The sequence below is a fragment of the Pleurodeles waltl genome, chromosome 8 (assembly GCF_031143425.1).
Source record: "Pleurodeles waltl isolate 20211129_DDA chromosome 8, aPleWal1.hap1.20221129, whole genome shotgun sequence".
Taxonomy (NCBI): domain Eukaryota; kingdom Metazoa; phylum Chordata; class Amphibia; order Caudata; family Salamandridae; genus Pleurodeles; species Pleurodeles waltl.
In genome coordinates this window covers 23819085-23842208 of record NC_090447.1, presented here as the reverse complement: position 1 = coordinate 23842208, position 23124 = coordinate 23819085, and the positions used below count along the sequence as shown (strand labels likewise).

At 48.3% G+C, this 23124-nt stretch overlaps 1 protein-coding gene across 1 annotated transcript in view; it reads left to right on the top strand.

Annotated features, from left to right (window-relative positions):
- The window catches only part of LOC138249318 (transient receptor potential cation channel subfamily M member 2-like), a 369646-nt gene that overhangs the window by 333540 nt on the left and 12982 nt on the right, over positions 1–23124 (top strand). The window contains exon 23 of the mRNA XM_069203277.1: positions 16489–16558. Coding sequence (XP_069059378.1) covers positions 16489–16558 — 70 coding nt within the window. The remainder of the gene's footprint in view (positions 1–16488; positions 16559–23124) is intronic.

Sequence of the window (23124 nt, the reverse complement as noted above, 5' to 3'; positions counted from 1 at the left end):
TACACAACCCCCCCACCCCCAAACGAAGGACAATAAGACTAGCCATGACCTGACGAGTCTTCATTGTCTAAGTGGAAATATCTGGAGAGTCCATCTGCATTGGAGTGGGTACTCCCAGGTCTATGTTCCACTGTATAGTCCATTCCCTGTAGAGATATGGACCACCTCAACAATTTAGGGATTTCACCTTTCATTTGTTTTAGCCAAAGTAAAGGTGTGTGGTGTGTCTGAACAATAAAGTGAGTGCCAAACAGGTATGGCCTCAACTTTTTCAGTGCCCAGACCACAGCAAAGGCCTCCCTTTCTATGGCAGACCAACGCTTTTCTCTAGGGGTCAACCTTCTGCTGATAAAAGCAACTGGTTGATCCTGGCTCTCAGAATTCAGTTGTGATAAGACTGCCCCTACCCCTAATTCAGATGCATCAGTTTGAACAATGAATTTCTTGGAGTAACTTGGGCTTTTTAGGACAGGTGCAGAGCACATGGCCTGTTTTAGCTCCTCAAAATCTTTCTGACAGCTAGCTGTCCATAATACCTTTTTAGGCATCTTCTAACTTGTGAGATCATTAAGAGGGGCTGCTATGGAGCCATAGTTTTTAATGAATCTCCTGTAATACCCGGAGAGGCCTAAGAAGGCTCTCACTTGGGTCTGAGTTGTAGGGGGAACCCAATCCATGATTGTTTGGATTTTCCCCTGAAGTGGTGCCATCTGTTCTCCACCTATCAGGTGTCCCAGATAAACCACCTTTCCCTGCCCTATCTGGCACTTTGAGGCCTTGATAGTGAGGCGTGCCTTTTGCAGAGCCTCCAAAACTTTACAAAGGTGGACCAGGTGCTCATTCCAGGTGGAGCTAAAGACAGCAATATCATCTAGATATACTGCACTAAAAGCCTCCAACCCTTGCAGGACTGTGTTCACCAACCTCTGAAAAGTGGCAGGTGCATTCTTCAAACCAAAGGGCATCACTGTAAATTGGTAGTGCCCTCCTATAGTTGAAAATGCAGTTTTAGGTCTAGCATCCTCAGCCAATTTGATCTGCCAATACCCTGCAGTCAAATCAAATGTGCTAAGATACTTGGCGGATGCCAGTGTATCAATGAGCTCATCTGCCCTGGGTATAGGATGAGCATCAGTTTTTGTTATCTGATTGAGACCTCTGTAGTCTACAAAAAACCTCATCTCCCTTTTTCCATCTTTTGAGAGAGGCTTTGGTACAAGCACCACAGGACTCGCCCATGGGCTTTCAGAAGGTTCAACCACTCCTAGATCAAGCATTTTCTGCACCTCTTGTTTTATGCAGTCCCTGACATGGTCAGGCTGCCTATAGATCTTACTTTTGACAGGCATGCTGTCTCCAGTATCAATTGTGTGTTCACACCAGGAAGTTGTACCTGGCACAATTGAAAAGAGGTCAGAAAATTGTCCAAGGAGATTTATGCAGTTGTCTTTCTGTTCTGCAGTCAGACAATCTGCTAAAACTACTCCTTCCACTAAGGCATCTTGTTCAGTGGAGGAGAAGAGAACAGGGAGAGGGTCACTCTCTTCTTCCTGTCCCTCATCTGTTGCCATGAGCAGGGTGAGATCAGCCCTGTCATAGTAGGGTTTTAGGCGGTTGACATGAATCCCCCTAATGGGACTCCTGGCAGTGCCCAGGACTACCAGATAGGTAACCTCCCCCTTTTTCTCAACAATGAGATGGGGTCCACTCTATTTGTCCTGGAGTGCTCTTGGGGCCACAGGCTCCAATACCCACACCTTCTGTCCTGGTTGGTACTGGATCAGAACAGCCTTCTTGTCATGCCATTGCTTTTGCAGCTCCTGGCTGGCCTGAAGGTTTCTACTGGCCGTTTTCATGTACTCAGCCATTCTGGATCTTAGGCCAAGTACATAATCCACTATGTCCTGTTTAGGAGCTTTTAAAGGTTGTTCCCAACCCTCCTTCACAAGAGTGAGTGGACCTCTTACAGGGTGTCCAAAGAGGAGTTCAAAGGGGCTGAAGCCAACTCCTTTCTGGGGTACCTCACTGTAAGCAAAAAGGAGGCAAGGTAACAGGACATCTCATCTCCTCCTGAGTTTTTCAGGGAGTCCCATTATCATACCTTTGAGAGTTTTATTAAACCTCTCTACCAGTCCATTAGTCTGTGGATGGTAAGGAGTGGTGAACTTGTAGGAAACACCGCACTCCTTCCACATTGCTTTCAAATATGCAGACATGAAGTTGCTACCTCTGTCTGATACTACCTCTTTAGGTATACCCACCCTGGAAAAGATTACCAGGAGGGCCTTCGCCACTGCAGGGGCTGTAGTGGTCCTTAGAGGAATTGCTTCAGGATATTTTGTGGCATGGTCCACAACTGCCAAGATAAACCTATTGCCTGCAGCAGTAGGAGGGTTAAGGGGGGCAACTATGTCAACCCCTATCCTTTCAAAGGGCAGCCCAACCACAGGTAGTGGAATTAGGGGGGCCTTTGGAGTGCCACCAGTCTTGCCACTGGCTTGGCAGGTCACACAAGACTTGCAAAAATCTTTAGTGTCCTCTGACATCCTAGGCCAGTGAAAGAAGGGGACAAGTCTTTCCCATGTTTTGATCTGGCCCAAATGCCCAGCCAAAGGAATGTCATGTGCAAGAGTGAGAAGAAACTCTCTGTACTGCAGAGGAATAACCAATCTCCTGGCTGCTCCAGGTTTTGGATCTCTTGATTCTGTGTACAGGAGGTTGTCTTCCCAGTATACTCTATGACTGTCAGTGACATCCCCATTTTGCTGTTTGACAGATTGCTGTCTGAGACCCTCTAATGTGGGACAGGTATGCTGTGCCACACTCAGCTCTTCCCTGGCAGGCCCCCCTCCACCCAAAACATCCACGTTATTTCACAGCCATTTACCACGGCACTTAAGTAACTTATAAGTCACCTATATGTCTAACCTTCACCTGGTGAAGGTTGGGTGCAAAGTTACTTAGTGTGTGGGCACCCTGGCACTAGCCAAGGTGCCCCCACATCGTTCAGGGCAAATTCCCCGGACTTTGTGAGTGCGGGGACACCATTACACGCGTGCACTACACATAGGTCACTACCTATGTGTAGCTTCACAATGGTAACTCCGAATATGGCCATGTAACATGTCTAAGATCATGGAATTGCCCCCTCTATGCCATCCTGGCATTGTTGGCACAATCCCATGATCCCACGGGTCTCTAGCACAGACCCGGGTACTGCCAAACTGCCTTTTCAGGGGTTTCACTGCAGCTGCTGCTGCTGCCAACCCATCAGACAGGTTTCTGCCCTCCTGGGGTCCAGCCAGGCTTGACCCAGGAAGGCAGAACAAAGGACTTCCTCAGAGAGAGGGTGTTACACCCTCTCCCTTTGGAAAAAGGTGTTAAGGCAGGGGAGGAGTAGCCTCCCCCAGCCTCTGGAAATGCTTTCATGGGCACAGATGGTGCCCATTTCTGCATAAGCCAGTCTACACCAGTTCAGGGACCCCTCCGCCCTGCTCTGGCGCGAAACTGGACAAAGGAAAGGGGAGTGACCACTCCCCTGACCTGCACCTCCCCTGGGAGGTGCTCAGAGCTCCTCCAGTGTGCTCCAGACCTCTGCCATCTTGGAAACAGAGGTGCTGCTGGCACACTGGACTGCTCTGAGTGGCCAGGGCCAGCAGGTGACGTCAGAGACTCCTTCTGATAGGCTCCTTCAGGTGTTGCTAGCCTATCCTCTCTCCTAAGTAGCCAAACCCTCTTTTCTGGCTATTTAGGGTCTCTGCTTTGGGGAATTCCTTAGATAACGAATGCAAGAGCTCATCAGAGTTCCTCTGCATCTCTCTCTTCACCTTCTGCCAAGGAATCGACTGCTGACCGTGCTGGAAGCCTGCAAAACTGCAACAAAGTAGCGAAGACGACTACTGCAACTCTGTAACGCTGATCCTGCCGCCTTCTCGACTGTTTTCCTGGTGGTGCATGCTGTGGGGGTAGTCTGCCTCCTCTCTGCACTAGAAGCTCCGAAGAAATCTCCCGTGGGTCGACGGAATCGTCCCCCTGCAACCGCAGGCACCAAAGAACTGCATCACCGGTCCCCTTGGTCTCCTCTCTGCACTATGAGCGAGGTCCTTGAATCCAGCAACTCTGTCCAAGTGACTCCCACAGTCCAGTGACTCTTCAGTCCAAGTTTGGTGGAGGTAAGTCCTTGCCTCCCCACGCCAGACTGCATTGCTGGGAACCGCGTCTTATGCAGCTACTCCGGCTCCTGTGCACTTTTCCAGGATTTCCTTTGTGCACAGCCAAACCTGGGTCCACGGCACTCTAACCTGCATTGCACGACCTCCTGAGTTGTCCTCCGGCGGCGTGGGACTCTCTTGTGCAACTTCGGGTGAGCACCGTTTCACTCCACTTCGTAGTGCCTGTTCCGGCACTTCTCCGGGTGCTGCTTGCTTCTGAGAGGGCTCCTTGTCTTGCTGGACGCCCCCTCTGTCCCCTCACGCAATTTGCAACATCCTGGTCCCTCCTGGGCCACAGCAGCATCCAAAAACCCTAAACCGCAAGCTTGCAGCTAGCAAGTCTTGTTTGCGGTCTTTCGGCTGGAAAACACTTCTGCACGACTCTTCACGACGTGTGACATCCATCCTCCAAAGGGGAAGTTTCTAGCCCTTGTCGTTCCTGCAGAATCCTCAGCTTCTACTGCCTAATAGCAGCTTCTTTGCACCCACAGCTGGCATTTCCTGGGCATCTGCCCACTCTCTACTTGGTCGTGACTTTTGGACTTGGTCCCCTTGTTCCACAGGTACCCTCGTCTGGAAATCCATTGTTGTTGCATTGCGGGTTTTGGTCTTTTCTGCAGAATTCCCCTATCACGACTTCTGTGCTCTTTGGGGAACTTTAGGGCACTTTGCACTCACTTTTCAGGGTCCTGGGGTGGGCTATTTTTCTAACCCTCACTGTTTTCTTACAGTCCCAGCGACCCTCTACAAGGTCACATAGGTTTGGGGTCCATTCGTGGTTCGCATTCCACTTTTGGAGTATATGGTTTGTGTTGGCCCTATCCCTATGTGTCCCCATTACATCCTATTGTAACTATACATTGTTTGCACTGTTTTCTAATACTATACTGCATATTTTTGGTATTGTGTACATATATCTTGTGTATATTTGCTATCCTCATACTGAGGGTACTCACTGAGATACTTTGGAATATTGTCATAAAAATAAAGTACCTTTATTTTTAGCATATCTGTGTATTGTGTTTTCTTATGATATTGTGCAAGTGACACTAGTGGTACTGTAGGAGCTTCACTCGTCTCCTAGTTCAGCCTAAGCTGCTCTGCTAAGCTACCATTATCTATCAGCCTAAGCTGCTAGACACCCTATACACTAATAAGGGATACCTGGGCCTGGTGCAAGGTGTAAGTACCCCTTGGTACTCACTACAAGCCAGTCCAGCCTCCTACATTGGTGGCAGCGGTGGGATAAGTACTTTGCAACTACTTAACACTTTTGTCACTGTACTTTTCATAAGAGAAAAATATACAAAACAAGTTCAGTGTATGTACACCTAACCAAAAAGTTTTGCTTTTCTCCTTTCACTTCTTTGCTAAAGTGCTGAAAAGTACTTCTAAACTTTCTAAAAAGTTCTTAAAAAGTTTTTAAAGTTTTTTTTCTCTCTTTCCAAAAGTTCTGAAAAACTTTTTTCTCACTTTTTCTATCACTTAAACACTTTCTAAAATGTCTGGCACAGGCCAAACTGTTGATCTGTCCAAACTTGCTTATGATCACCTTAGCTGGAAAGGAGCAAGGAGTCTCTGCATAGAAAGAGGTTTAAGTGTAGGGAAGAATCCCCCCAGAGAACTGTTAGTTAATATGCTTGTTGAACAGGATAAGGCCAGAGGTGGCACTTCTGTTGCAAAGTTAGCTGATGGTTCCCAATCTGATCCTGGGGCACCCCTAGCAAAAGATTTAGAAGGGAAACTTCCTAGCCTGCCCATTAGCAGACAACCTAGCATAGCTGGTACTGATGTAGAGTCACATCATACAGATAGTGTGGTCTCTCATAACAGTAAGAGTATTCCTTCTCATCATAGTAGAAGTGCTGTTTCTGTTAGCCAAGCTGTTAGGGTACCGTCTGTTAGGGACAGGTCTCCTTCTGTTCATTCTCACCATACTTCTGTTTCAAGGCATGTCCCTCCCACCCACCCTGATGACAGAGTGTTAGAAAGGGAGCTCAGTAGATTGAGAGTGGAGGAATCCAGGCTGAAGCTCAAGAAGCAACAGCTGGATTTAGATAGGCAGTCCTTAGAGATAGAAAGAGAAAGACAGAAAATTGGGTTTGAAACCCATGGTGGGAGCAGCAGTATTCCCCATAGTCATCCTGCAAGAGAGCATGATTCAAGGAATCTGCACAAGATAGTTCCCCCTTATAAGGAGGGGGATGACATTAACAAGTGGTTTGCTGCACTTGAGAGGGCCTGTGTTGTACAGGATGTCCCTCAAAGGCAGTGGGCTGCTATCCTATGGCTATCATTTAGTGGAAAGGGTAGGGATAGGCTCCTTACTGTGAAAGAAAGTGATGCCAATAATTTTGCAGTTCTTAAGAATGCACTCCTAGATGGTTATGGCTTAACCACTGAACAGTACAGGATGAAGTTCAGAGATACCAAAAAGGAGTCTTCACAAGACTGGGTAGACTTTGTTGACCATTCAGTAAGGGCCTTGGAGGGGTGGTTACATGGCAGTAAAGTTACTGATTATGAAAGCCTGTATAACTTAATCTTGAGAGAGCATATTCTTAATAATTGTGTGTCTGATTTGTTGCACCAGTACTTGGTGGACTCTGATCTGACCTCTCCCCAAGAATTGGGAAAGAAGGCAGACAAATGGGTCAGAACAAGGGTGAACAGAAAAGTTCATACAGGGGGTGACAAAGATGGCAAGAAGAAGGATGGTAAGTCTTCTGACAAGGGTGGGGACAAATCTAAAAATGAGTCTTCATCAGGCCCACAAAAACACTCTGGTAGGGGTGGTGGGCCCAAATCCTCTTCTAATCAAAACAAAGAAAAGAAACCATGGTGCTATTTATGTAAAATAAAAGGCCATTGGACAACAGATCCCAGTTGTCCAAAGAAAAGCACCAAGCCTCCTACCACTACAACCCCTGCTGCTACACCTAGTGCCCCTAGTAATAGCAGTGGTGGTGGGAGCAAACCTACTAATAGCCAATCCAAGGGAGTAGCTGGGCTCACTTTTGGTAACTTAGTTGGGGTTGGTCTGATTAGGGAGACCACAGAGGCTGTGTTAGTCTCTGAGGGGGCTATTGATTTAGCCACCTTGGTTGCTTGTCCCCTTAACATGGATAAGTACAAGCAACTACCCCTAATAAATGGTGTTGAGGTTCAGGCCTACAGGGACACAGGTGCCAGTGTTACCATGGTAATAGAGAAACTGGTCCACCCTGAACAACACCTACTTGGTCACCAGTACCAAGTGACTGATACTCATAACAACACTCTTAGCCACCCCATGGCTGTTGTGAATCTCAACTGGGGGGGGGGGGTTACTGGCCCAAAGAAAGTTGTGGTTGCCTCAGATTTACCTGTAGACTGTCTATTAGGAAATGATTTAGAGACATCAGCTTGGACAGAAGTGGAGTTGGAGGCTCATGCAGCAATGCTGGGCATTCCAGGGCATATTTTTGCTTTGACCAGGGCTCAGGCCAAAAAGCAAAAAGGACAGGGTGACTTGGATCCTGGAAGAATGGACCAAGTGCTCCCTAAAGCTAGGGCTAGTAGAAGTAAATCACTACCTACTATCCCTCCCTCTACAGTAGATTCTACTTCTGAGGAAGAAGAATTTCCACCCTGTGCAGATCCTACACCAGAGGAGATGGAAGCAGACACTGCGGAGCTTTTGGGTGAAGGGGGGCCTGCCAGGGAGGAGCTGAGTGTGGCACAGCATACCTGTCCCACACTAGAGGGTCTAAGGCAGCAAGCTGTCAAACAAGCAAATGGGGATGTCAGTGACTCACACAGAGTTTACTGGGAGGACAACCTCTTGTACACTGAAGCAAGGGATCCAAAACCTGGAGCTGCCAGGAGATTGGTGATTCCTCAAGAGTACAGAAGGTTCCTCCTAACTCTAGCCCATGACATTCCCTTAGCTGGACATTTGGGGCAAATGAAAACTTGGGACAGGCTTGTTCCCTTGTTTCATTGGCCTAGAATGTCAGAGGACACAAAGGAATTTTGTAAGTCCTGTGAAACCTGTCAAGCCAGTGGCAAGACAGGTGGCACTCCAAAGGCACCCCTTATTCCACTGCCTGTGGTTGGGGTTCCCTTTGAAAGGGTAGGGGTTGACATAGTTGGCCCCCTTGACCCTCCTACTTCTTCAGGCAATAGGTTTATCTTGGTGGTAGTGGACCATGCCACCAGATATCCTGAAGCAAGTCCTCTAAGGACCACTACAGCTCCTGCAGTGGCAAAGGCCCTCCTGGGAATCTTTTCCAGGGTGGGCTTCCCAAAAGAGGTGGTATCAGACAGGGGAAGCAATTTCATGTCTGCTTACTTAAAGGCCATGTGGAAGGAGTGTGGTGTGACATACAAGTTCACCACACCCTATCATCCACAAACAAATGGACTGGTGGAGAGATTTAACAAAACTCTCAAAGGCATGATTATGGGACTCCCTGAAAAACTCCGCAGGAGATGGGATATCCTTTTACCATGCCTCCTTTTTGCTTACAGGGAGGTACCCCAAAAAGGAGTGGGCTTCAGCCCCTTTGAACTCCTATTTGGTCACCCTGTGAGAGGTCCCCTAACACTTGTTAAGGAGGGTTGGGAACAACCTTTAAAAGCTCCAAAGCAAGACATAGTGGACTATGTTCTTGGCCTCAGATCAAGGATGGCTGAGTACATGAAAAAGGCCAGTAAAAACCTTCAGGCCAGCCAAGAGCTCCAGAAGCAATGGCATGACCAGAAGGCTGTTTTGGTTCAGTACCAACCAGGGCAGAAAGTGTGGGTCTTGGAGCCTGTGGCCCCAAGAGCACTCCAAGACAAATGGAGTGGACCCCACATAATTGTTGAGAAAAAGGGTGAAGTCACCTACTTAGTTGACTTAGGCACTGCCAGGAGTCCCCTTAGGGTGCTCCATGTCAATCGCCTGAAACCCTACTATGACAGGGCTGATCCCACCCTGCTCATGGCAACTGATGAGGGACAGGAAGAAGAGAGTGACCCTCTCCCTGATCTCTTCTCTTCCACAGAACAAGATGCTCTAGTAGAAGGTGTTGTACTGGCAGATTGTCTTACTGCTGAGCAGAAAGACCACTGCATAAATCTCCTGGGTCAGTTTTCTGAACTCTTCTCTACTGTGCCAGGTACCACTTCTTGGTGTGAGCACACTATAGATACTGGAGACAGCTTGCCTGTCAAAAGTAAGATCTACAGGCAGCCTGACCATGTCAGAGACTGCATAAAGCAAGAGGTGCAGAAAATGCTTGAACTAGGAGTGGTTGAGCACTCTGAAAGTCCATGGGCTTCTCCTGTGGTACTTGTACCAAAACCTAATTCCAAAGATGAAAAGAAGGAAATGCGGTTTTGTGTTGACTACAGAGGTCTCAACCAGGTAACCAAAACTGATGCTCACCCTATATCCAGGGCAGATGAGCTAATAGATACACTGGCATCTGCCAAGTATCTAAGCACTTTTGATTTGACTGCAGGGTATTGGCAGATCAAATTATCAGAAGATGCAAAAGCAAAAACTGCATTTTCAACCATTGGAGGCCATTACCAATTCACAGTAATGCCTTTTGGATTGAAAAATGCACCTGCCATTTTTCAGAGGTTGGTGAACACAGTCCTGCAAGGGCTGGAAGCTTTTAGTGCAGCATATCTAGACGATATAGCTGTCTTTAGCTCCAGCTGGGATGACCACCTGGTCCACCTATGGAAAGTTTTGGAGGCCCTGCAAAAGGCAGGCCTCACTATCAAGGGTTCAAAGTGCCAGATAGGGCAGGGGAAGGTGGTTTATCTGGGACACCTGGTTGGTGGAGAACAGATTGCACCACTGTAGGAAAGTACCATCTTGCCTGGCATGTTACCCCCATTTTTCACTGTATATATGTTGTTTTAGTTGTATGTGTCACTGGGACCCTGCCAGCCAGGGCCCCAGTGCTCATAAGTGTGCCCTGAATGTGTTACCTGTGTTATGACTAACTGTCTCACTGAGGCTCTGCTATCCAGAACCTCAGTGGTTATGCTCTCTCATTTTTTTCCAAATTGTCACTAACAGGCTAGTGACCAATTTCACCAATTTACATTGGCATACTGGAACACCCTTATAATTCCCTAGTATATGGTACTGATGTACCCAGGGTATTGGGGTTCCAGGAGATCCCTATGGGCTGCAACATTTATTTTGCCACCCATAGGGAGCTCTGACAATTCTTACACAGGCCTGCCACTGCAGCCTGAGTGAAATAACGTCCACGTTATTTCACAGCCATTTACCACTGCACTTAAGTAACTTATAAGTCACCTATATGTCTAACCTTTACCTGGTAAAGGTTGGGTGCTAAGTTACTTAGTGTGTGGGCACCCTGGCACTAGCCAAGGTGCCCCCACATGGTTCAGGGCACATTCCCCGGACTTTGTGAGTGCGGGGACACCATTACATGCGTGCACTACACATAGGTCACTACCTATGTGTAGCTTCACAATGGTAACTCCGAATATGGCCATGTAACATGTCTAAGATCATGGAATTGCCCCCTCTATGCCATCCTGGCATTGTTGGCACAATCCCATGATCCCACGGGTCTCTAGCACAGACCCGGGTACTGCCAAACTGCCTTTTCAGGGGTTTCACTGCAGCTGCTGCTGCTGCCAACCCCTCAGACAGGTTTCTGCCCTCCTGGGGTCCAGCCAGGCTTGACCCAGGAAGGCAGAACAAAGGACTTCCTCAGAGAGAGGGTGTTACACCCTCTCCCTTTGGAAAAAGGTGTTAAGGGAGGGGAGGAGTAGCCTCCCCCAGCCTCTGGAAATGCTTTCATGGGCACAGATGGTGCCCATTTCTGCATAAGCCAGTCTACACCGGTTCAGGGACCCCTCAGCCCTGCTCTGGCGCGAAACTGGACAAAGGAAAGGGGAGTGACCACTCCCCTGACCTGCACCTCCCCTGGGAGGTGCCCAGAGCTCCTCCAGTGTGCTCCAGACCTCTGCCATCTTGGAAACAGAGGTGCTGCTGGCACACTGGACTGCTCTGAGAGGCCAGTGCCAGCAGGTGATGTCAGAGACTCCTTCTGATAGGCTCCTTCAGGTGTTGCTAGCCTATCCTCTCTCCTAAGTAGACAAACCCTCTTTTCTGGCTATTTAGGGTCTCTGCTTTGGGGAATTCTTTAGATAACGAATGCAAGAGCTCATCAGAGTTCCTCTGCATCTCTCTCTTCACCTTCTGCCAAGGAATCGACTGCTGACCGCGCTGGAAGCCTGCAAAACTGCAACAAAGTAGCGAAGACGACTACTGCAACTCTGTAACGCTGATCCTGCCGCCTTCTCGACTGTTTTCCTGGTGGTGCATGCTGTGGGGGTAGTCTGCCTCCTCTCTGCACTAGAAGCTCTGAAGAAATCTCCTGTGGGTCGACAGAATCGTCCCCCTGCAACCGCAGGCACCAAAGAACTGCATCACCGGTCCCCTGGGTCTCCTCTCAGCATGACGAGCGAGGTCCCTTGAATCCAGCAACTCTGTCCAAGTGACTCCCACAGTCCAGTGACTCTTCAGTCCAAGTTTGGTGGAGGTAAGTCCTTGCCTCCCCACGCCAGACTGCATTGCTGGGAACCGCGTCTTTTACAGCTACTCCGGCTCCTGTGCACTTTTCCAGGATTTCCTTTGTGCACAGCCAAGCCTGGGTCCACGGCACTCTAACATGCATTGCACGACCTCCTGAGTTGTCCTCCGGCGGCGTGGGACTCTCTTGTGCAACTTCGGGTAAGCACCATTTCACTCCACTTCGTAGTGCCTGTTCTGGCACTTCTCCGGGTGCTGCTTGCTTGTGAGAGGGCTCCTTGTCTTGCTGGACGCCCCCTCTGTCCCCTCACGCAATTTGCGACATCCTGGTCCCTCCCGGGCCACAGCAGCATCCAAAAACCCTAAACCGCAAGCTTGCTGGTAGCAAGGCTTGTTTGCGGTCTTTCAGTGGGAAAACACTTCTGCACGACTCTTCACGACGTGGGACATCCATCCTCCAAAGGGGAAGTTTCTAGCCCTTGTCGTTCCTGCAGAATCCTCAGCTTCTACCGCCCAGTAGCAGCTTCTTTGCACCCACAGCTTGCATTTCCTAGGCATCTGCCCACTCTCGATTTGGTCGTGACTTTTGGACTTGGTCCCCTTGTTCCACAGGTACCCTCGTCTGGAAATCCATTGTTGTTGCATTGCTGGTTTTGGTATTTCCTGCAGAATTCCCCTATCACGACTTCTGTGCTCTTTGGGGAACTTTAGTGCACTTTGCACTCACTTTTCAGGGTCTTGGGGTGGGCTATTTTTCTAACCCTCACTGTTTTCTTACAGTCCCAGCGACCCTCTACAAGGTCACATAGGTTTTGGGGTCCATTCGTGGTTCGCATTCCACTTTTGGAGTATATGGTTTGTGTTGCCCCTATCCCTATGTGTCCCCATTGCATCCTATTGTAACTATACATTGTTTGCACTGTTTTCTAATACTATACTGCATATTTTTGGTATTGTGTACATATATCTTGTGAATTTTTGCTATCCTCATACTGAGGGTACTCACTGAGATACTTTGGCATTTTGTCATAAAAATAAAGTACCTTTATTTTTAGTATATCTGTGTATTGTGTTTTCTTATGATATTGTGCAAGTGACACTAGTGGTACTGTAGGAGCTTCACTCGTCTCCTAGTTCAGCCTAAGCTGCTCTGCTAAGCTACCATTATCTATCAGCCTAAGCTGCTAGACACCCTATACACTAATAAGGGATACCTGGGCCTGGTGCAAGGTGTAAGTACCCCTTGGTACTCACTGCAAGCCAGTCCAGCCTCCTACATGCAGAAGTCTGGTGCCTGCGTTAGCAGGGGGAAGATTCTGTTGACCCACAGGAGATTTCTTCTTGGCTTCCAGTGCAGGGTGAAGGCAGACAGCCCTCAGAGCATGCACCACCAGGAAACAGTTGAGAAATCCGGCAGGATTAGGTGCTACAATGTTGCTGGCAGTCATCTTGCTACTTTGTTGTGTTTTTGCAGGCGTCCTGGAGCAGTTAGCGGTCGACCCTTGGCAGAAGTTGAAGAGAGAGATGTAGAGGAACTCTGGTGAGCTCTTGCATTCATTATCTGAAGAGAAACCCACAGGAGAGACCCTAAGTAGCCCTCAGAGGAGGATTGGCCACCTAACCAGGTAAGCACCTATCAGGAGGGGTCTCTGATGTCACCTGCTGGCACTGGCCACTCAAAGGCCTCCATTGTGCCCTCACATCTCTTCATTCAAGATGGCAGAGGTCTGGGACACACTGGAGGAGCTCTGGGCACCACCCCTAGGGTGGTGATGGACAGGGGAGTGGTTGCTCCCCTTTCCTTTGTCCAGTTTCATGCCTTCTTTTTTCTTACCTTGTTGCATTCCTTCTTTCATTCTCTTTATTTCTCTCTGACTTCCTTACTTTCATTTTGTCTTTCTCTTCTTTCCTTTTCTCCTGCCTTCTTTCTTGCCTTATTTCTTAAAAGCAAGAGGCAGGCAGCCAATGCCAGACCAATTGGCTTTTTTAGATCTGTTTTAGACAAGAGCTTTTGAATTTTCTAAAACTGTGGCCTATATGTATACTTTTTAGCGCCTTAATTGTGCCGCTTTTTGATGCAAAAACGGCGCAAACTTACAAAATACTATTGTATTTTGCAAGTGTGTGCCGCTTTTGCGTCAAAAAATTACGCAAATGCGGCGCTAAAAAAGTATAAATATGGGCCTATATGTATAACATAGTTGTTCTGTTTTTTTTTTCAGTCAGACTTCATCCATTAGTCTGTGGGTGTGTCATTCACATTTTCCTTCTGCCCCTCCAGACTGCATCAAGTGGCAGTGAGTCAGTCCACTACAGCCATTGGCTACCCTCGTGAGTGACGTCACACACCCCCTTTCAGAAGAAGCACATCCACAAAGTAGTGCCCTTCGGTGCCAGGGAGTTCTATGGTAGTGTGTGCTTTGAGACCAGTTGATGAACAACAACCAATGGTTTCCCCAACAATGATGTTTTGCATAAACCCTCCCAAAAAAAAACACAAATAAAAAAGAAATACCTGGAGGCAACGCCGGACCTATTCTCTTTGCCAATAGTTCAATATTGCCCCCTTGCGCCTCTCCGTGACTCGCGCTGAAGGGACATTGATTATCCCTCTCAGCAAGAACTGGGTTCAGTGTGCGTTAGGACGTCACACAGTATATGGTGTTCCAATATTATGCATTACCGCCATCTACTGGCCACAGCACCACAGTGCAGCATCTGCAGTAATTAAACTGTATGTTTTAAGTAGGCTTGCTTATCAATTTTAACCCTTTTATAGAACTTAGTACTAGGAAAAGGGAAATATTTCACATCTGTGAGTGAATCACTAAGCATCAACATTCTAAATATACCTGCAGCATTTTTATCCATACTAATTGTCCAGTTTGCCACACAGAGACATGGAATGAACAATACATTCTGCATCCTCTGTAGTCCTGGGGAAGCACCCGTGCCTGGAAGGTGTGGGAAGCAGAGCTTCAGAGTTCTGTGGCAGCGGTAGGAAGGGACACACTTAGGGCCAGATGTAGGTAGGTTTCCTTTTGCGAGGTGCAAATTGTGAGTCCCAGCGACTCGCAATTTGCACCTCGCAAAAGGACATGCAGAAAGGTGTCTCAGACATCTTCTGCGACTCGCTATGGGGTAGCAAAGACCCACCTCATAAATATTTATGAGGTGGGTCGCAGTTTGCGACCCCATAGCGAGTCTAGGCACTCACGGGGATGGTGGCCTGCTGGAGACAGCAGACCTCCATGTTCATGACTGCTTTGCAATAAAGCAGTTTTTTTTTCTTCTCTTTGCAGCGAGTAGGCAGTCGTCCATAGGACCACTGCCTGCTCTGAAAAAATATTCTTGTGAGCATTCCCGTTTGCGAATGAGTTACCATCCACTTCAAGTGTATGGTAACTGCGAGTTGATTTGCGACCGCTTTTGCGGTCACAAAGCAACTTACATCGTAGTGCGACTCGCAAATAGATAGGGAACACCCCTTCCTATTTGCGAGTCTGAAACACATTTTGCGAGTCGGCATCGGGTAGGGGTTTTTCGCCATTGCGAGGTGCAAAAGCCTTCTTACATCTGGCCCTTACTCCTTCCAGGAAGTGAGCAGTGCTTAAACGGTGACGGGGGCAGGAGAATGCAGGGCGTTGAAGCATCTTCCACCGCATTTAGAGGAAGGAGGTAAAGAAAAGGAGCCTGTGACTTGAGAAAAACTGTGAGAAAAAGAGAATCAGGGAGGTCTAAAGGTTTAAGTTCAGGATGTGAGTGCGGTTTTCTCTGGAGAATTTCATAGCAGCTTTGAGACAGTTAGCAGCATCTTGCAACTACAAAGTCTTTCAGGATGAAAGGTTAAGAAATCAACAAAAGTGCACGACTAAAAAAGTTCAAGAAAAACTGATGGACACAGAGAAATTGACTCACCAAAAAGTTATGGAAATTGTCCAGCCAACGGAAAATACCATTCAAGGCCTGAGGATGTCTATTAATTCCACTGGAGAGACTGCTGTAGTGAACCATAATTTTGGAAAAATTTAAAACAAGTTGAGAATGACGATAGGTACCCGAGAAGATTTAGATAATCCAGACTGTGGCCCAGACTTGGAGTTTGACGGCCAGGTTACTCTGTCCGCCGTATTAAAAGTTCCATAGGATACAATGCAGTTGTAGTGTGGTGGACGGGATATCCGTCACTATTGCGACAGAGTTACCCCACCCCTCAAACCGTAAATCAGGACATAAGTCGGTTTCATGGGTGAGATGTGAGACTGATGGCAGTTTCGGGGGCACATTTCACTCTCATTGAAGATAATCCCTGGCTGGTATTCGAGAGGTAGTTGATATGGACTGTTCACAAAACCTAGGATTTTTAAACTCAATGCTTACATCGAAGTATACTTGCTCCTGACATGCCAGGTGGATGCAGTTTTCTCTAGGTCTAAGTACCAAGGGCCAGATGTAGCAAAAAAGCAAATTGCGACTTGCAATTTGCGAGTCCGTGCGACTCGCAAGTCGCAATTTGCTATGCAGAAAGGTGTCTCAGACACCTTCTGCAACTCACAATGGGGTCGCAAAGACCCACCTCATTAATATTAATGAGGTGGGTCGCACTTTGCGACCCCATTGCGAGTATGGGCACTCACGGGGATGGGGCCTGCTGGAGACAGCAGACCACCATGTCCGTGACTGCTTTTTAATAAATCATTTTTTTTTTTCTTCTATCTGCAGCCCGTTTTCCTTAAAGGAAAACGAGCTGCACGAGCTGAACGAGCTGCACGAGCTGAAACCTTTTGTTTCGGTATTTTTCAGAGCAGGCAGTGGTCCATAGGACCACTACCTGCTCTGAAAAATTATTTTTGTTTCCATTCACAAAGGGGAAGGGGTCCCATGGGGATCCCTTCCCGTTTGCGACTGGGTTACCATCCACTTCAAGTGGATGGTAACTGCGATTTCATTTGCGACCGTTTTGCGGTCCCAAATGAAATTGAATTGCATTGCGAGTCGCCAATAGGAAGGGAACACCCCTTCCTACTTGCGAGTCGGAAATGCATTTTGCGAGTCGGATCCGAATCGCAAAATTCATTTCTGCATATCGGAGAGGCTTTTGCGCCTCGCAAACGGCATTTTTCACGGTTTGCGAGCCGCAAAACCCTTTTTACATCTGGCCCAAATCACATATAAATGGTGAAAACATCATGGAAAGGCTGATGCTTTATGTGCGCAACTAGGGGCCAGATGTATGAAGCAGATTTGCTGGTTTGTGACCCGTAAAAGGCTTCTGGCCATGTACCATCCCTATGTGACTTGCAAAATAGGGATTGCAAGTTGATATTAGGAAGGGGCGTGCAAAGGGTGACCCTTCCTAATAGTGAGTCGCAGGGCCATGTGAGAATATTTTGCGACCCGGAATGCGGTCCCAAAACATTCTCACTTAACACCAACTTGAAGTTGGTTGTAACCCATTTGTAAATGGGAAGAGGACCCCAGAGGACCCCTTCCCCTTTGCGGATGGGGGTGCAAACATTTTTATAGAGCAGGCAGTGGTCCCATGGACCACTGCCTACTCTTCAAAACTAAAAAGAAAACTTTTCAGTTTTCTTTATGTAATGAATCTCTTACTTTAAGGAAATAGGCTGCATTACAAAAAAAACCCTGCCTTATTTGAGAGCAATCACAGACAAGGTGATCTGCTGCCTCCAGCAGGCCACCTGCTCTGTGATTGTGGCCATTCCCAAATGGGTCGCAAATTTGATCTGCCTCATGAATATTAATGAGGCAGGTCTCTTGTGACCCATTTGGGAATCGCAAACAGTGTCAAACACACTGTACTACATCCCAGTTTGCGATTTTCTAATAGCAAATTGCAAATATTCGCTATTAGGGAATCGCAAACCACTTTTTGCATACATCTGGCCCTACACCTGGAAAAAAGCAAAGTGCACGCTCCTCACATTCTGACTGTATGGAACATGAATGTCTCAAACTTGGAATCCTTCTTGGCTCATTCAAAGGCAGAACTAAGTTAATGAGATCAATACAGATGGGTTTATAAAGAGCTGTGAAAAATAACTATTATGGAAGGACTCTTTGAAGAGCAGTGAAAAATAGCTATTAGTTTCAGATTCCTTACCTTCGAATTTCCCCAAGCGTCAGACTGGATCTGGAGATTTTTTCTTTGAGCAGTACTCCTGCATGCCGTTAGGTGGTGTCAGTCGACTCCAGGGGCGGCGTTGGCATTGTGTTCGCGTGATGACGTCACAGTCATATATAGGCACCACCACAGAGCGCTGACGTCCGTTCTTTTCTTTCCACGCCAGCCTATGCACAGATCCGGAGAAAAGCTACCCCAGTCATTTTTTTACTAACTGTGACACTTTCTTGAATTTGTTTTTGATAAGTTTTGATGCATCAAGGGATGTCCGGTAAGACCGGATTCAAGCACTGCATCTCCGGTCACCGCATGTTGTTGGTGACGGATCCGCACCTTGTGTGCCTCTGGTGTTTGGAGCGAAACCACAACCCAAAGTCGTGCTTCGAGTGTCGGGCCATGAACCTGAAAGCTTTGAGGGAGCTGTAGGAAAATGCCACTGTTTGTGTAGGAAAATGCCACTGTTGGCATGGTTACCCCCTACCTTTTTGCCTTCTGTTGATGCCAGCTTTGATTGAAAGTGTGCTGGGACCCTGCTAACCAGGCCCCAGCACAAGTGTTCTTTCCCTAAAACTGTACCTTTGTCTCCACAATTGGCACAGCCCTAGCACACAGATAAGTCCCTTATAAAAGGTACCCCTGGTACCAAGGGCCCTGTGGCCAGGGAAGGTCTCTAAGGGCTGTAGCATGTATTATTCCACCCTGGGAACCGCTCACTCAGCACATGCACACTGCCTCATAGCTTGTGTGTGCTGTTGGGAGCAAAAGACTAAGGGACATATTTATACTTTTTGACGCACAACTGCACCAACGCAGTTGTGCGTCAAACATTTTACCGCCGGCTAATGCCATTCCAACGCACCATGCGGGCGCCTTATTTATGGAATGACGTTAGCCGGCGCTGCGGACTGGTACGTGTAAAAAAAAATGACTCGCACCAGGCAGCGCCGGGGTATGGGAAAATGGGGGTTGTGCGTAAAAAAATGGTGCAAGTCAGGTCTGAGGCAAAAATCAGGCCTCACACCTGACTTGCGCCAATTTCTTTTGACGCACAATTCCCATTGACATGACTCCTGTCATAGCAAAGACAGGAGTCATGCCCCCTTGCCCAATGGCCATGCCCAGGTGACTTATGTCCCCTGGGCATGGCCATTGGGCATAGTGGCATGTAGAGGGGCCCAAATCAGGCCCCCCTATGCCACTTAAAAAAAAAATATATATATATACTTACCAGAACTTACCTTTCCTTCCCTGGGATGGTCCCTCCATCCTTGGGTGTCCTCCTGGGGTGGGCAAGGGTGGCAGGGGGTGTCCCTGGGGGCATGGGAGGGCACCTCTGGGCTCCTTCCGAGCCCACAGGTCCCTTAACGCCTGCCCTGACCCAGGCATTAAAAAACAGCGCCCATCAGGCTGGGTGCCGTTTTTTAAGGCCCGCCCCCTCCTGTGCGTCAAAATGACGGCAGAGTATAAATAAGGCACACAGGCTTTAATGTCATTTTTTGGAAGGGAACGCCTACCTTGCATATAATTAACGCAAGGCAAGTTCCCCCTTCCAAAAAATGACGCACATGGTGTGATTTTGACGTCCGCAGGGTTGAGAGTCTAAGTATAAATATGGGGCAGGGTTTGCGCCGAATGTGCGTCAAAATTTTTGACGCACATTCGGTGCAAGCAGAGTATAAATATGCCCCTAAGTCGACATGGCACTCCCCTCAGAGTGCCATGCCCACAACCCACTGCCTGGCCTGTGGCATAGGTAAGTCACCCCTCTAGCAGGCCTGCCAGCCCTAAGGCAGGGTGCACTATACCACAGGTGAGGGCATAGCTGCATGAGCACTATGCCCCTACAGTGTCTACGCCAATTATTAGACATTGTAAGTGCAGGGTAGCCATAAGAGTATATGGTCTGGGAGTTTGTCAAACACGAACTTGACAGTTCCATAATGACTGCACTGAATACTGGGAAGTTTGGTATCCAACTTCTCAGTACAATAAATCCACACTGTTGCCAGTGTGGGATTTATTGAGAAATGCACACAGAGGGCATCTTAGAGATGCCCCCTGCATGCCAGCTCAACTGCTAGTATGAGGCTGACCGATCTCTGCCAGCCTAACTAGTTTCTGGCCACATGGGGTGAGTGCCTTTGTGCACTCTGTGACCGGGAGCAAAGCCTGTCCTGGGTGGAGGTGCTTCAAACTCCCCCCCCTGCAGGAACTGTAACACCTGGCGGTGAGCCTCAAAGGCTCAAGCCTGTTGTTACAATGCCCCAGGAAACTCCAGCTAGTGGAGATGCCCGCCCCCCCGGACACAGCCCCACTCTTGGCGGCAAGTCTGGAGAAGATAATGAGAAAAACAAGGAGGAGTCACCCCCTCCGCCAGGACCACCCTAAGGTGACCAGAGCTGATGTGACCCCCTCCTTAGAAAATCCTCCATCTTGCTTTGGAGTATTTAGGCCAATAGGATTAGGGATGTGCCCCCCTCCCTTAAGGGAGGATGCACAAGGAGGGTGTAGCCACCCTGAGGGACAGCCATTGGCTACTGCCCTCCAGCCCTAAACACCCCCCTAAATCTAGTATTTAGTGGTGACCCTGAGCCCAGGAAATCAGATACCTGATAACCTAACAAGAAGAAGGACTGCTGACCTGAAAACCCCACAGAGAAGAATCCCTACCGGCCTGTCCCCTGATTCAAAGAACCGGCAACAGCGACGCTCCTGTGGGCCCAGCGACCTCTGCCAATTTAGAGGACTGCCCTGCAACTCCAAAGGACCAAGAAACTCCAATGGACAGTGGCCATGTCTAAAGCAACAAGAAGAAACCATCTTTAAAGGGACTCTTACCTCACTCCGGAAGCGTGAGTCACTACCTCTCTGCACCCGAAGCCCCTGGCCCGTGTCCAGAGAAACCAACGCCGCAGAGAGGACCTCCAGGCGGCTCCAATGACGTGTCCACCCTGAGCCGACCTCTCTGCACCCCCACGACGACGCCTTAATAGGGAATCCAGAGGACCCCCCCTGGCCGTGACTGCCCGGTTACAAAGAAACCCGATGCCTGGAAGACGCACTACACCCACAGCCCCCAGGCCCGTGAAGAACCAACTACCGGTGAAGCAGTGACCAGCAGGCAGCCCTCACCCTTGCCCAGTCAGTGGCTGGCCTGAGAAGCCCCCCTGGGCCCGCCTGCATCGTCTAAGGGACCCCCAGGTCCCTCCATTGATTCCTAAACAAAACCCGATGTCTTGTTTGCCCACTGCAACTGGCCATCCCTGTGCCGCTGAGGGTGTATTTTGTGTGCCTACTTGGGACCCCCCCAGTTCTCTACAAAACCTCCCTGGTCTGCTCCCCGAGGGCGCAGGTACTTACCTGCTAGCAGACTGGAACTGGAGCACCCCTAGTCTCCATAGGGGCCTATGTTATTTGGGCCTCTCTTTGACCTCTGCACCTGTTGCTGGTGCTGGGTGTTTGGGGTTGACTTGAACCCCCACAGTGGGTAACCTATGCCCCGGGAACTGAACTTGTAAGTTCTTTACTTGCCTCAGAAACTAACCTGTACTTACCTCCCCCAGGAACTGTTGAATTTTGCACTCTGTCCACTTTTAAAATAGCTTATTGCCATTTTATGCCAAACTGTGCACATTACTGTTTTGATTCAAAGTCCTATCTATACCTATGCAAAGTACCTTCCATTTAATGTACTTACCTGCAATTTGAATCTTGTTGTTCTAAATTAAATTAAGAAAATAATATTTTTCTATATAAAAACCTATTGGCCTGGAGTTAAGTCAATGAGTGTGTGTTCTCATTTATTGCCTGTTTGTGTACAACAAATGCTTAACACTACCCTCTGATAAGCCTAACTGCTCGACCACACTACCACAAATAGAGCATTAGTATTATCTATTATTGCCTCTGTCAAGCCTCTTAGGGAACCCCAGGCCTCTGTGCACACTATCTCTCATTTATTTTGAGATAGTATATACAGAGCCAGCTTCCTACAGGGTTACATCAGTTTTTTGGCACAGCCAGAACACTGTCATGATTTGCTTCCTGAGCACTCGTGCATGCATATACTCACTTCCAGCCATTTGGACGCTATTTGGAAATTGCCATGCATTCCCAATCCATGCCGGGATTTGTGGAAGCCAGTCTACTTATGCTTGGAATTCCAATACATATAATCCCCTGATCAGTGCTTCGCCTCCACCCCTGTAGGCCAAAGATGGGTGTGGATTTCAGAACAACTATGGCTGCCAGCTGCCAGTAGCCTGCTTACACCTGATGCATTTGATTACTGTGAGATCTTTCAAGTCCCAGCTCCCTTCAGTCCAGTGTATGTCCAGTGTATGTCATTTGCAACTGGGTTCCTTTGAGACAGACCCTTGTTTCTTAAGCTTTTGCTATTCTTATTTTCCTGAGCTCCTGAGCCATAGTTATTCCTTGTTCCTGAGTGTGGCAAACTGGCACCTTGTTCCATTACCCCCCTACACACACTTTTTTCCTGGTTTCTGAATGCAACTTGGACTGGAGTGCACTGGGATACTGCTAGCCAGGTTCCCAGTGCCAGGGTTATTTCCCTAAAATTGTAAAGGTAATTCGAAACATCTTTAGCTGCCACTATAAGTCCCTAGTAAATGGTACTTAGGTACTCAGTGCATGGGGTACTAAGTGAAGGCCCCTGAGGGCAGCACCACTGATTGTGCCACCCTCTTGGGCCATGCATCCAGATGCACCCAGCACTGCCTACAGTGCTATACACTGCATACCATATAGGAAAGTCACCCCTCTGGCAGGCCTTCCAGCCCTAAGGCAGGGTGCACTATGTTGTATGTGAGGACATAGCTGCATGAGCAATATGCCCGCACTGTGTCCTTGCCAAACCTGGGGCATACTGAGTGAACAGAGCAGCCATTTTAATATATGTGCTGGACACTGGTCAACACGAGTTTCCCAGCTACACGATGGCTACTCTGAACCCTGGGTTATTTGGTATAAAACAACTCAGAATAATAAATCCAAACTGGTACCTAAAATGTACCCAGGGGTCACCTTAGAGATGCCCCCTGCAAAAGCTAACTAACCTGGCATGGTTGTGACTGGTTTCAGCCAGCCTGTGACCTTCAGACAGCCAATATACAAACCTTGGGGGAGAGCCCTGTCTCTCTGGTTTGTAAAACAATGGCCTTCCTGGGTGGAGGAGCTAACACCCCCTGCCTCAG